Raw genomic sequence first — 14894 nt, 5'->3', positions numbered from 1 at the left:
AGTCATTTTTATGGAGGGTGAGTTAATTCAAAATTAAACAAACACTTGAATAATTTTCATGAAAATGAAAAGAGAAACTCGATGTCTATTTAATTAGTCAGACAACAATAACCATCTACAGTTGCCTCACCTTAGTCACATGAAGATAATATTATTGACCAGAATGATACAAATCACAGGGGAAGAAACTTTACCAAACAATGTGTAATAAAGATTGTAAATGTGCAGTATAAACTCGACTAAGCAAAAATAAGCAAGAGCATCAGGACTAATTCCAAATATAATCAACAATCAAACATCAGTCAACTTGTGTGTTGTCTAATATTATCATACCTCCATCTAGATTTGTCTACTTGTCTCGGGTAGCATGAATTATTTTGATATGTGTAGTTCTATCACCGTCTTGACAGTAAAAAAAAAAAGTATGCTTACCCATAGCCACCAACAGCAGGAAGGACAGAAGTGATAAGCCATCTTTCTATGAATGTTCTAGAGTCTTTACTTTTGTGAAGTTTATTTGAATGTTCATTACATTTGTACCTCTCTCTGTCTTTGTAACTAGGCTGTGACCGTGAGTACACGGTGATGTGAAAATTACTCTTCCTATGATGACCAATACTGAGATGAGAGAGAGCAACAGAGAGAGAGAGAGCTTCCTCTTCATGGCCACGTGCAGAAGACGCCCACATAACAAAAAAACCCCAAACATTAAAATAACACACTATTATAAGGTTTCCATTCTGAATGAAATTCAAGATTAAGAGGATATTCTTGGCCGTCAGATCAACCAAAATGTATAGCCACTGTGAACCATAAAAATCAACACTGCAATAACTCGATTCATACAGCAGATGGCAATATTTTTACACTCAGAAGACCTCACCAAAAAATGACAAAAGTCTCTCAGTAAAAATAAAAACTTTACTCTTAAGAAATTAAGAAATTTCAATACTCCACAAAACAAGAAGGCGATCTTAAGCTGCTTAACACATTCAAACTTAATTTATGTTGTCCATAAAAACTTTTCCACACATTTGTTACATGATAATTATTAAATCAGTTTCACCTTGATTTACACAATCTAACTCACTACAAGCAGTGTATGTTTGTTAGAAAATGCTCTACCATTACACACTAAACTTTAAAGCACTACCCCTTTCTGTCATCAGACTGCATTCCTGCACCACCCACACTAACACACACATAAAAACACAAGCTTGAGTTAGCCTCCATACCGACAAACATGCATATAAATATAAACATTCAGCTTTAATGACCCTCAGCCAAAATAACTATTTCAATCTGCGCTTTAACAAGCCTATAAGTCCATCAGATTTGGGAAAACATCATTAGCCAAGCACTGCATGCCAGAAAGGGTCATATGACAGCTGTTATTCAGATCGTTGGGGAACTCCTCCAACATCTGGTCTCTAAAGTTTGGTGACATCATCAGAAGCCAAAAAGCAATTTCTCCATCTTTGGTTGTTGTACACTTTCCATTAGAACATGGTGAGGAACTCAACTCTTATGTAAGCTGCATGCTTATCCATGTGCAATGTAGGGCTGGACAATTACATCTCAATATCTTTCAGCCTTTTGATAATATCTGAAATGTATCTCAATATTGTGGTCATTTTGCAATGGCTTATGTGCACCCAAAATTTGAAAATCGGTCATCATTTACTTAAGTCTTCTGAAGCCATACAATGTTTTAGGTTAGGAATGACGGACCAAAAAGTCATTGTTCCTTTACTAAACAAACTAGATGATGGAGTGAGAAAATTTATTACTTTGATGAAGAATTAACAGAAGAAAAATATCTTGCAGAAGCTTGCACCTTAATTGGCAAGGCGACAAGTTTACATAATAAAACGTTAAGTCCTTTAAAATCACAATTGGTAACAAAAAAAAATTGGCACATTATTGCTTAAAAATGCAACTATAAAAATAATAGCATGACAATCTGCTATGAAAAGTTGTCATATTTGTAGTGCTGCCTAGCCTGGGAAAACCCAGACAACTTCCGGCAACTAGTCTGGCAAAGAGCTCATTCAAGCCCATTTGTAATCCGTTGAAATCGCCGCAAAAATCAGAATCATTGGGGCGGGCTTTACACGATGACGACAGCACTGCGACGAAACTAGGGGTGTGACGGTTATAGTTGAACACCGTCATTAGAACTCTATAACTGGCAAAACCATGTTATCAAAATATATATTTTTTTAATCATAGAGAATGTTTCAATACTAATATCAGCTTACGAGGGATACGGAGGCGGAGTTAGTGGTGCTTCGGAGGCTGCTACTGCTGACGCTTTTATCCAAAGCGACTTACAATTGCTATATATGTCAAGGGTGCACGCCTCTGAACCAACAAGGGGTTAAGTGTCTTGAATCAGGGACACATTGGTGTCTCGCAGTGGATTCGAACCCGGGTCTCTCACACCAAAGGCATGTGTCTTATCCACTGCGCCATCACCACAGCACTTGTTCAGGAAGTACAGTGACCTGTGCATGCGTTTTAGCTGATTATGATGTATTTATTTAAATAAAACACATGTAAGGGATGATAGTGGTGATGGTTTACCTTGGATATGAGCGAGATTGAGTCAGTGTATTCGCTCATAGCGCGTGGAATCAGGGCGGCAAATTTGGAAATTCACTGTCTCCTCAAAAGAGTCCTTTGCAAGCAGCAGAAGGCCACCTTATGCGACACACACACCTGTATTGTTAACTCAGCTGCGCATAATAATACAGAAAAAAAAAAAAAAAAAAAATATATATATATAGAGAGAGAGAGAGAGAGAGAGAGACCTGTGTTCTGTTTTCTATCATGCGCCGTACACGTTTGCGATGGCATAAGATGCACGCAAACACACCAGGGTTCGGTAGAAATAAGTTGATTATGAAACCAGACCAACACTGCGGGGGCGCCGGGAACAATCGTGCTCGGGCTCGAACCACAGAAAATGACCCCAGTGTGAAAGCACTGCCACCCCCATTGCCTCCACAATTTTTTATATCAAAGTAGTGAAGGCGGGGGAGGGGGAAGGAAGAGGATAACAGATTAACCAGCAAGGCACACACGGTGAACAGACTGGTGTGTGGAGGTGAATTAGATTGAGCCGTTGAGACGCGAGACCAAAAATAAATAGGCGGCCAATAGTAAAACGACACGTCGACTAAAAAAAAATGACATCGACTAATTCGCATGGTTGATTATGTCGACATATTAGTATATCTACTTTTTTCATATCTTATAATGTAATGTAGACTAGTCTCAGGTTCATCCAATTAACAGATGTAATTCAATATTGTTTAACCAAAATGTTTGAATGAACCTAGAACATCATAAAAAAACTTTTGTAACTCTCATTTATACAGAAAATACAATCCAAGTACAAAACTGCAACACGTTTACAAAAGTTAAAATCAGCAGTGACAAAAATTGATATTGACGCATCCCTGAGTAAATATTAAATAGATTACCTATCCCTAGTGAAAATTAATTCTTAACAGGTATATAAAATGAGACAAGGAATAATACACAAAACAAAATTCTCAGCACACTTTTACTTACCGATCTTTCTCCAATTTTTTCTTTGTGCGCACTGCGACTTCTGCGAGTTCTCACGTGGGCAAGAGGACCATCAGCAGAGCTTTCCGTTGGGGCAGATCTTCGACACATACTCCTTGAACGTTTCTGAACAAACATAGAAGGGCCTACAGTCAAGCTTCTTTAGTCCATTCAAGGAAAATTGTATCTAACACAACTAGGGATACGCCGACACTGATATTTGATCACTCTGAATTATTTGCCAATACCAATAGTTGGATGGTTATGCAATTAAAGTGACTAATTTAAGATGGTGCACATAATTACTGTTTATGTTTACATATGTACATTTATAAACACTATATGGTGGGAATGAGTATGTGAGATTGAGTTCTTCCTCACCTGTTGTACTTTGTCCCTGTGCGAGGCACGGTTCTCTCTCAGCCCGTGGGATGCCAGCTCCCAGTCTGGACTTGATAAAGGATCAGTGACAGAGAAGGTTTCAACCTGACTAGTGGGTGCCAATGTCTCTTTTCTAGCTAATGGTGTTGCGGGAGAAGGAACCAAAATTCCACTTGACCCCACATTTAAAGGTACTGAGGTCCAGGATCTTTCTGGGGTCAGTACAGGGGCTACAGGGGGACCAACACTTGTTTGTGTAGGCCACATAGGAGTTTGAATTTCAACCATGGGTGGTGCAAGAGAGGGATGCTGTACTGGAGTAAAGGCAGGAGGCATGGAAGAGGTAGAACTGGGTGTTAAAATGATACTTAAGCTTCGATCCTCTTGGTGCAAGATTTTCTGCTCAAGACCACCAGGTCTAGTGCTTATTGGTCTTCTGGATCCCTCCATGGCTGATACCCAAAGAGGCTCATCTACAGTCAACTCTGCTTGATTATGTCCCCAAACATTAGTGTGTGCAGATGGCAAAGTTGAAATGGGCTGTTGAATTCCAAAGGCCCAATCTGAGGTCTCAATCAATGAGTGAGGTTGTGGCCTAGGTCTTTCTGTATCAAATGGCTGTGAATGAGGTTGGGCTTGGTGCATAATTTGAGGTTGCAAAGGTGGCGGAAGTTGAGTTCTCATACGTTCAGCTGGGGTGGGCTGGAAGAAAGCTTGGGACTGAGGGTGGAACTGGGGATGAGAAGGAGACTGACCTTGAGATGCTGTTTGGGGCTGGAGAATATTGGTTTGTATGGCCAGTGGACGAGCTTGAGTCATTGAACTAACACCTCCTGATTCTAAACCTCCAAATCCAGGTAAAGCGAAGGTATCAGGTTGGGTTTGGCTCCTGAACGAGTCAATGTCTAAGATAGCTGGTTTGTAAACCTCATCAGGATGAAGTGAGGGCTGCTTCCATCGAGCTGTGGGGCTATTCTCGTGGCTATCTCTACCAGTCCTAACACCCAGAGACACTGCATCCACATCTAGAACTTTAGGCCGAAGAGGAGATGTAGGTGTGGCCTTCTCTTGCTCTGTCTCTGTCCAATGTCGTTCTGTTCCTCTCTGCCATTCAGGCTGCTGTTTTCTCTCATCTCGTTCTTTTTTTGATCTCCGTTTCGCTTTCTCTTGCTGGAGTGGCCTTTCCTGCTGTTTCTGCAACTCAAAATCAAGAAGCTGTTGTCTCTCAAGCTCCTTGATCCTCTCAAGTTCCTCCAGCTCTTTCTTGGTTTCTCTCTCCTCTGCTTTCTGCCGCTTCCATCTCTCAATCATTATCTCTCCTTGCTTTTGCCGTTCAAGTTCTTTCTGCCTTTCAATCTCCTTCTGTCTTTCAATCTCCTGTTGTCTCTCTAACTCTCGTTGTCTTTCAAGTTCCCTTTGCCTGTCCAGTTCTCTCTGCCTTACCAAATGTCTCTGTCTTTCCCTGTCCTGCTCTTTCTGTTTCTCCAGCTCTTGTTGCCTCTCCAATTCTCGCTGCCTTTCTAACTCTTTTAGCCTCTCGATCTCTCTTTGTTTTTCAAGTTCTCTCTGCTTCTGTCTTTCAATTTCCCTCTGTCTCTCCAACTCCAGCTGTCTCTCTCTTTCTCTCTCCATTTCCTTCTGTTTTTCAAATTCTCTCAACCTAAGCCTCTCTTGGTCGAGCATTCTCTCTTTCTCTCGCTCAAACTCTTTTTGTCGTTGCCTCTCAAACTCTCTCTGTTGCTCAAGTTCTTTTTCTGCAGCCTTCATTCGCTCATATTCAATTTGTTTTTGTCGCTCCTTCTCTCGTTTCTGCCACTCCATTTCCCTTTGTTTCTCCAGTTCCCTTTGTCTCTCCCTCTCTAGCTCCCTCTGTCTTTCTAGCTGTTTTTGTCGCTCTTTCTCTTTATGCATCTCAGCTTCTCTCCTTTTCTCCCTTTCAATTTTGCTTTGTTTTTCAACCTCCAAGTCTCTCTGTTTCTTCATTTCTCGCTGCCTTTCCAATTCCTTAATCTTTTCGATCTCTTGAAGTCTTTGTCTCTCTATTTCCTCCCTGGATGCTTTTTGCTGTTCCCCTTCTTGTAATCTATGATCTGTTCTCAGTCCAGTGTCATTGTCATGCAAAGCTCGCTGGAGTGCAGCTTCCAATGAAGGATTTCTTCTAAATTGAGCAGTTGGATTTTGAGAACTCCACTTCCCTGATCTAAGAGTGAAATCCTCAAATGTAAGATCCTTCATCCCTCGGTCCTCTCCACCCACCATACTTTGTTTACCTCTTCCAAAAATCACTTCATCATCAACTCTCTGACCCTGATGCATAGGCTCTTGAATCTGACCTGTCAGAGCAAAGTAAGTGGCTCTGGGTTTGTTCATTTGGTCTTCAGCATCTAGCATCTTAGGCCGTTTGGGTGCAGCAACATCCTCTCGTTCCCTTTCCCTGTCCCCTTGTGCTTCTAACAGTTTCTTACTTTCTGCTTCACTCTCTTCATCATCTTCCTCTAATGCTGCTGCTGCAGCCACATGCAATTCCATTTGCCGCTGTATCTCTTCTTCCATCTTTCTCACCATCTCTTTCTGTCGTTCCCTCTCGGTTTCAATCTCACGGTCTGCCTCTGTGGCAGTCCATTTCTGTAGTGCTCCTACTCTGAGGTAACGTGGAATGCCTGCTTCATCCTTTTGCAGGTCACTTATCCCACGGGTGAGTCTGTCATCTTCACCTTGAGGAGCTGATCGCCGTGAACGTAGCGTGAGAGCTCTGTCCTCAAGCTGAGCGGTTGGCAAAGCCTCACTAACCGCACGACTCTCTCCAAACAAAGCTACAGTATCAAAGACATGTTCCACGCGTACAGGGCTGGAAGGAGAAATTTGCTCTCTATAGGTTGCTTTGACCAAACTTCCAGGATCATCATCTTCAAGAGATCTAAAGATGTCCTGAATTCGCAAAGAGTGGCTCCGTCTGGCCATGGGTTTGATAGTGCTTTCCTGCTGTGCTCTTGTGCCTGGTGAAATGCTATCTTCCATGACTTGAACATTATGCCTCTCTACCACATGTTCAAACATAGACGCACGTACTGTTTGCACTGCATCACTAACAAAAGCAGAGTGGGTATGCAAGTCATGAACGCCAAGTGATGATACTTTTCTGTCCTCCTGTTTGTTGAACTGTCCTTCAATTTTGGAGTAATCAAACTAAAAAAATAAAATAAAGATGAAATTAATTATATATTTATATTTCATGTAGCATTGGTTTTGGTAAGCAAAACTTTTTTTGGATTTATCTGCAGATGTTTTGCCTCTTTTTCTGAAAAGTAAGCAAGAACCTGAAACTCGGGTTGACTTTCAGTCAGACAAGATGAGATTTTCTACAACTGTGACCCCTAAAGAAGCAGCATGTGACAACCCCCCTTCTACCTCCCCCCTACCCTACCTGATGGCTGTGTACAGTATGTGTATTACATGACTGATTTAGAGTTAAACTTTGGGAGGGAAATTAATATGTTTCTACTCCAAAGAGCAAATCAGCAACAGAAGGAATGCAATAAAATCTCATTTGAATACACAACAGATTATCAAATCTTGCAAATTGCTTATCCAAGTTATTCTTTCACAGAGAAGTGTATAAAACAAGATAAGGAGGAAGTACAAGATAACGAAACAGCTGGAAACAACTAATGTGGATTGCATTGTATTTTAATAAACTTAGAAAGTGCAGAAAACAGGGGATTGAGAAAGAAGCAAACATGAGAGCACATGAAAAGGGAGAGGAGCTTGACGTGTGTGACAGAGAACAGTGAAATGGGATCCGTATGCTCTTTGTCAAAGCTCATAAAGCAGGGTGGGGCATGAAGGGGCCATAATCAAAGAATCCTCTTCTCTCACAAACTGACCTTTCCCACCCCCCTCCCTTCGAAGTGTGCATGTTTCATAATCACAATATGACTAACGCTACAACTCAGGTTACACGTCTTTGGAGTGCCGCACCTTCTGTGACATCAGAAGTGCCTTTTTCAACCTCATTTGTTATTCCTCTCTCTCTCAAAGTGAAATTTCTTTTTCTTTGTATTGGAAATTTCTTTTGGTCATTTCCAAAGAGTGAGCAATGTTCATTTTGAGACTGTGACCACAATTAGGCAGTTACTGTCCCAAATGTCATAAATGATTTTTCTATTCATTTAAAAAATATATTGTTTTTATTTATCCAGCACTCCATGTTTTCTGTACTCGTGAAAAATGCAGAAAATGTTCAATTGCACATTTATATTATAAATCATTAGTAACTATCAATTCATTAGTTCAGGCAAATTGTTATTGACTTTTATGCAATAGTCATTGGTAAAAAAAGAAAAGCTTCAATAATGTAAAATTTTATTATGTAGCCTACTTTAAAAAAAAAAAAAAAAAAAAAACAAGGAGTGTCTTACTGCACCTTGTAAAGATAATTGATTAGTGGAGTATGACTAATAGCAGTGGTTCACATTCCCATACCTTTGTGTTGAGATCTTCCTCAACCATCTGGGGGCCTTTGGACTCATTGGAACTGAGGCTGTCAAGCTCTGATTCAAATCTGTAAGCAAATCACAAATACTGCTTTCTGTTCTCATCGGAATGATCTTAAGAACCTGATGAATGAATGCTACAACAGTATTACCAGTGTGAAACTGTATTTTCTTTGAGCCTTGATTTTCAGAGTTGAGAATGTAAATCATGATGAAAGCAAACTGGTAATAATTGTGCTATTTTATGAGGCAACATGTTCTGAGACATCATTACACTTTTTTAGAATTATCTGTGCCAGCAAAAACACACAAAAAATACTTATGCACATAATGTAGACCCTTTAATAATAATTTTGCTGCAGTCGTGTAATTTCGACTTTTCAGGAGGACCCGAAGGAAGTAAAACTACAGCAACACTGATGGCTGATTAACATGAAATTGAACATGAAACAGATTAACATGTATAACTATACTTTTCTGAATTACAGCACTAACATTGTAGACAATAATTAATGCTAAAAACAATGGTATCTTACCTTTTAGTACGGTCAGACACTATGTTTCGTGGCTTATATTGTGGCTTCTGAAGTGGTGATAGCGTAGTAGGCACTTCTTCGGTCAGTTCCTTGATGCGCTGTTTTACCCCCACTGCTCCATCAGTATCAGAGATGGACAGCCCCGGTGAGCGAGGCTCCATCTCTGGAGTATCAACACGTGCCACTGAGAAGGATGTGGAAGAAGAGTCCAAAAGCAGGCTGATGCGTCTCTTTATACTGCTACCTCCAGTCTCCTCAGGTTTTGAGTCTTTCTTGGAGTCCTCATCTTTCACTTCCTTCTTTTGAGAACTTTTCTCAAGCACAGGGGCCTTATTCGGCCCTTCTGCCCTTTCAGCACCTTGTTCTTTCTCTTGAGCTACAGCACCAACACCCTCAAGTGTTTCAGGAGTGTTTTCTTTGCTGTCCTCCTTGGGAGGTCGCCAGTTTAAGGAAAGCCCAATTGACTCAAACTTTGAGGTAAGGTCAGATGAAAGGGGTCGTCCTTTTCCCCAACGAGTGGCAGGGGATACAACCTGAGGCTCAGACTGATTGGGGTTTTGGAGGAACACAGCTGACACCGGCCTGGGTCTTGACTCTTTAGATTGGGGCCGAAGAACAGTAGGAGAAAGCGCTTCCATAGTACCAGAATCTTTTTTACCGTCCTCATAATTCAGTCCAATCTCTGATAGGAAGCCCATTGATTTAGCACGAGTAATAGAAGGGCTGGGCTGTTTTTTCCGAGAAGCAAAAGGCCATTCAACACCAGGAGTGGAGGCCTTACCATCGATTTTGAGTCGCCCCGGTGTGGCCCCAAAGCTTGTTCTTCTCAGCACGTCCCCAGTTTGGTACGTTCTTAATTTGTTGGAATCAGAACAGGCTGGTTTAGTAGTAGGTGCTGGTTTAAAGGGTTGTGCCACAGGTTTGTTTGTCTGTCCGCTGGGCTTCAGCCCCGTATTAAAGGCAGATGGTAGACTGAGTTTATTGGCTGGCTGTGGTTTAGGTGTACTGGGCAGGTCTGTATTGTAGGAAACTGGTTGACTGGATTCAGGTCTAGGTTTTGGCTGTGGTTTGGGAGCAAGAATGGGGCGTATAGTAGGATTTTTGTTCACAGTGAAAGGTTTTGGAGTGAGTCTGGGCTTTGGGCCGGGGACAGGTTTTCTAGGCTCTGATGAAATAGTAAGTGTCCCCTGGGGGCCACCTGAACTCTCCATCAAGCTCTTGTTGCTAGAGTCTATGAGAGGATTAAGGTGCAGACGACTCCCAACAACACATGGCCGCCCAGCATCAACCTCAACCTGGGCAGCCATCACACCACCTGAAACAACAAATAAGAGTGGGCCAACAATCATTTAAATTAATCATATTACATTTCAAGTTGCATTCACACAAACAGTGATTGAATCACTGGATATAGCACAGTCCCAAGGCAGTAAGTTCGTAGAGGGCGGTCCTAAACTGTTGCGGTATTCAACTGTATCTGGCCACAGATTACTTTCTCCACTCCCTTTGGTCATTTCCTTTCCAAATCTCTTCACTGCTCATTTGCATAAAGTTAAGCTCTGCTCAACACTGTCTCACTGCCAACTGTCACTCGTGTCACCAGAAATCACAGGCTGAAAAATGTGATTTCTTTTCAAATGATTGAAAAATGAGAATGATATCCAGTCTTGTTATCGCAGGTAATCGCTGTCACTGTAGACTTTCCTTTAGGTTGGTTGTTGAAACCACTGGCCAGTTTCAGCACCACTTAAAGGGTTAGTTCACCCAAAAATTCTGTCAGTAATTATTCACCCTCATGTTGTTCCAACCCCCATAAGACTTTTGTTTATCTTCGGAACACAAATTAAGTTATTATTTTTGATTAAAGGGCACCTATTATGGAAAATTCACTTTTACATTGTGTTTGAACATAAATGTGTTTTGGCAGTGTGTGAGCAAAACCACCCTAGAATGATATAAATCCACCCAGTGTTTTTTTTTTTTTTTTTTTTTTTTACAATCTCAATAAATTATATGCACCGTTTCAGAACGAGCTGTTCTAAGATTCAGCGCTTTGTGACGTAGAATTGAGCAAGGGGTTTGATTGACAGTGTGGTTGTGGCATAGATCCCGCCCTCTGTGATCTGTACACCATCCTCCATTGTTTCAACGACAGCCGGTAATGTCTCTTGGAAACATAAGTGTTCTGTTGTGGGATGGGATGTAATAATGACATACATAGTAGTTTTCACTTATTTCCGACATCAGAGCCACTGAAAACACAGTGGATGTATTGTATTTTGGAAGTTTAAGTGCCGCCTTTTTCCTTCGTAAATAAGTTTGTTTGAGCAAATAATTTTTTTGACTGACTGTTTTGTGAACGAGGGTCAAATGAAAGCAGGTCTTGCTTCAAAGTTAATCCTCAACTGTGGATCGGCGTCTACTATTTGCGATCCAAGGTCACCTCAAGTAAGTGTATTGTATGATTTTTGAGCAAATAGTCATTTTAGTCTATGTCAACCAATTCAAAAACAAATGCATCTAAAGTTGTTGTCGTCGTAGGATGTCTGTGTATATAATTTAAACCTTGTTTGTATAGCGTGTAACCACACGTTTATAAATATATATATATTTTTAAAGATATTATATTAAAAACTGCATATGTTCTTTTTCTGTAAGTTAGCCATCTTCTCACATTTGCCACAGAAGCACCTGTATGACAAGTAATGTAAACATGATGCAACAGGTCCCTCGCATAATGTAATTTTGCTTGTACGTAGCAAAATTTATCACAGTATGTGTATGTAGTTTCAAAAAATTGTGCCAATGTTAGTGTTTGTGTGTGTTTTGTACATCCATAATTGCAAAGAGGACACGATTACAACTTTATAAACATAAATGTATCAAATAACCATACCGAGATGTCCTGGTCCATTCTCATTTGTGTTTATTCTGCCGGAGTCTCTTCGTCATCTGGGTCTGATCAGAGACTATTTATATAATCCGATTCAAACATGTACGGCTTAATGACATTCAAAACAGCGGGTCTCTCACTCTCAGCCCTTCTGCTTAGACTGACTGCCATAGGTATGCAAGTGACGCCCTCATCCAAAGGCAGGGCGGGAATATGCAGTTCATTTGCATTTAAGGTCGTATACCCCAAAATAGCTCATTTTAAAACAGGCCCCAAAAAATGACATTTTCAAATGGTTATAATAAATTATCTGTGGGGTATTTTGTGCTGAAACTTCACAAATACATTCTGGGGACACCTGAGAACAATATTACATCTTGTAAAAAGGGGCATAATAGGTGCCCTTTAAATCTGAAACCCGGATGACTCTTCCATAGGCTTCTAAGAGATCGAAACTTGACGGCCCAGAAAAGTCCAAGTGACTACAGTGGCTCAATCTTAAGTTTATCAAGCGACGAGAATACTTTTTGTGCATAAAAAACAAACAAAAATAACGACTATTCAACTATTTATTTCCTTCTCCGTGGGCCTAGAGATATTTCACGTAGTGTAACTGTGCAGCACATTGTTTTTATTTGTTTTTTTGCACAAAAAGTATTCTCGTCATTTGATAAACTTAAGATGTCGCCACTTGGACTATTTTAACGTCTTTAATTTTTCTGGGCTGGCAAGTTTCGATCCCTTAGAAGCCTATGGAGGAGTCATCCAGCTCTCAGATTTAATCAAAAATATCTTAATTTGTGTTCTGAAGATTCTTACAGGGTTGGAAGAACATATGGGTGAGTAAGTACTGACAGAATTTACATTTTGGGGTGAACTAACCCTAAAGGCTTTAACATCCAACCTGCTGAGCAGAATCCCTGCAATATAATTTTAAAGCACAAAACAAATACAGTGTTCTATGAAATGCTGTTGTAGTGGAGTGTATATGAATCTTAAGAAAAAATGCTGTCTAACCCTCTTCCTCCCCACCACTGTGGACTTGGGAGATAAAGAGCTCACAAGAGCACAATGCACGTTTTACTGACACATCATTAATCACGCTGTGAGAGAGTGTGTATGTGTGTGTGCGGGTGTATTAAATCAGCATGATTGGACATTGCCCAGGAGGGAGGGATCAATTTGCTGAATTAAGAGTCCAGACTGAGAAAGGTCTGTGCATGAAAATCCTGCTACTATAGGCAAATACAATCAAAAAAAAGGAATTCACAAAATAACCCAGAGAGCCATTTTTGCTAATGCAATACACATGTCGCTCTTGGAAGCTGTGCGCTAATACGAACACGTGTTCACACTTAAATTGCAATGCAGACTTTTACAACACACAGAGACTCACATTGTAAACAGAACGAAACTGTGATTCATAACACATTCACATACCTGTGCAAATGCACATGCAATTGCCATGCACATGCACATGTATGCATTGTGCTTTGTCTGCAATTTTCCAACATCACAATAATAACTCACCTGCCTGGCTGTCAACCGTCTGCAGTGGAGCCCTGGTTTCTGTGGTAACCGCAGAGTGATGTCATATCATATGGAGAAGAGGCGGAGCCAGACTCTGTTGCAGGGAATACAGCATGGTCAGACACAGTTACTTCGGCTCAATTAAGGTATCAGTGTGTCTGTTGTAATTTTGAAGTCTCTACACATGCGCGCACAGGTAAACTTTTTGTCAATGGCACAGCTTCCGGAAATCGTTAAATATCATAATTGAAAAGTCAAACAAGTATGTTGGCAAAGACTTTTGAGACACAGCACAGGACAAACAAACATGTATACAAAATCTACACATTATTGAAACATGCAAATTAGACTTCATCAGTGTCTTTTACAAACAAATAAATAGACATAAATCACACACATAGATCAAAGCAAGATATTTACCAGCACGATTGACCTATATCTACAGATTACCAAACAAACCAACACATTTGATATGGCTCTGGTAGTGAAATCTTAGCTGTGTGGTTACACAAGGGGGTGGGGGGGGGGGGTGGCGGTAGTGACATAGAAGCAGGGGGATGACCAACAACGAACAGAAAGAAGGATAATGACTATGAAGGAAGGAAAGGAGGAGGATCCTGGTCAGAGTGCATGGACTCAACTGGTATTCGCTTGTTGACAGGAAACGCCTCTGCAGCTGGAATGTTTAATATCTATAGCTTCAAAACCAGAGTGTTTAGGGAAGTCATTTCTGGCATCCCGTAGAGACACACAAACAAGATCTAGCCACTGACCTAGAAACATTAAATCTGATCTTTACACCTCTATTAAAGTTGGCAGCACTTATCTCACATAAGTTACACTGCAAATCTCAATCTTGGCTGACTTGGAAGACTTCTTAGTAACAGCAAATCTCATGCCTCAAATGCTAGAGGTCTAAATGTCACACAGCTAAAATGCTAATGTCACACCTTTAATAAAATTATACAGATAATTGCACTAAATATAACTAATAATCTTAAATGGTTGAATTGTAGGGTGGTAATGATATTTAGTGGTAGTGGTAAGTGCTAAAAGATATTAAAATGTGACGTTATTTTACATCAAGGCGAAAGCTCTCAAAGTTCAAAGTCTCAAAGAGGCAAAACCTTTTACAGTGCTTGCATTATGTTGTTCTTCAAACTTTGTTACAAGACAGGGCTGTCATGATGTCTTGTAACATAATTGCTTAGACCGCTTAGCCGAGATGAGCCGAGGTAACCATACCGAGATGTCCTGGTCCATTCTCATTTGTGCTTATTCTGCCAGAGTCTCTTCGTCATCTGGGTCTGATCAGAGACTATTTATATCCGATTCAAACATGTACGGCTGAATGACATTCAAAACAGCGGGTCTCTCACTCTCAGCCCTTCTGCTTAGACCGACTGCCATAAGTATGCAAGTGACGCCCTCATCCAAAGGCAGGGCGGGAATATGCAGCTCATTTGGATTTAAGGTTGTATACCC

At 40.7% G+C, this 14894-nt stretch overlaps 1 protein-coding gene across 2 annotated transcripts in view; it reads right to left on the bottom strand.

The window, feature by feature from the left end:
- LOC120473513 (uncharacterized) overlaps positions 1 to 14894 on the bottom strand; it is a 48659-nt gene that overhangs the window by 25803 nt on the left and 7962 nt on the right. For both annotated transcript variants that reach the window (XM_039663419.2, XM_039663418.2), the window contains exons 2-6: positions 13410 to 13503; positions 8987 to 10301; positions 8440 to 8518; positions 3958 to 7143; positions 3580 to 3702 (exon numbers count right to left, since the gene is read on the bottom strand). In XM_039663419.2, the coding sequence (XP_039519353.2) occupies positions 3580 to 3702; positions 3958 to 7143; positions 8440 to 8518; positions 8987 to 10293 (4695 nt within the window). In that variant the 5' untranslated portion in view covers positions 10294 to 10301; positions 13410 to 13503. The remainder of the gene's footprint in view (positions 1 to 3579; positions 3703 to 3957; positions 7144 to 8439; positions 8519 to 8986; positions 10302 to 13409; positions 13504 to 14894) is intronic.

The sequence above is a fragment of the Pimephales promelas genome, chromosome 14, assembly GCF_988280905.1.
Source record: "Pimephales promelas chromosome 14, fPimPro1.hap1.1, whole genome shotgun sequence".
NCBI classification, from domain to species: Eukaryota; Metazoa; Chordata; class Actinopteri; order Cypriniformes; family Leuciscidae; genus Pimephales; species Pimephales promelas.
Note: the sequence above shows the minus strand (reverse complement) of the source record. Positions and strands in the feature narration are given on the sequence as shown.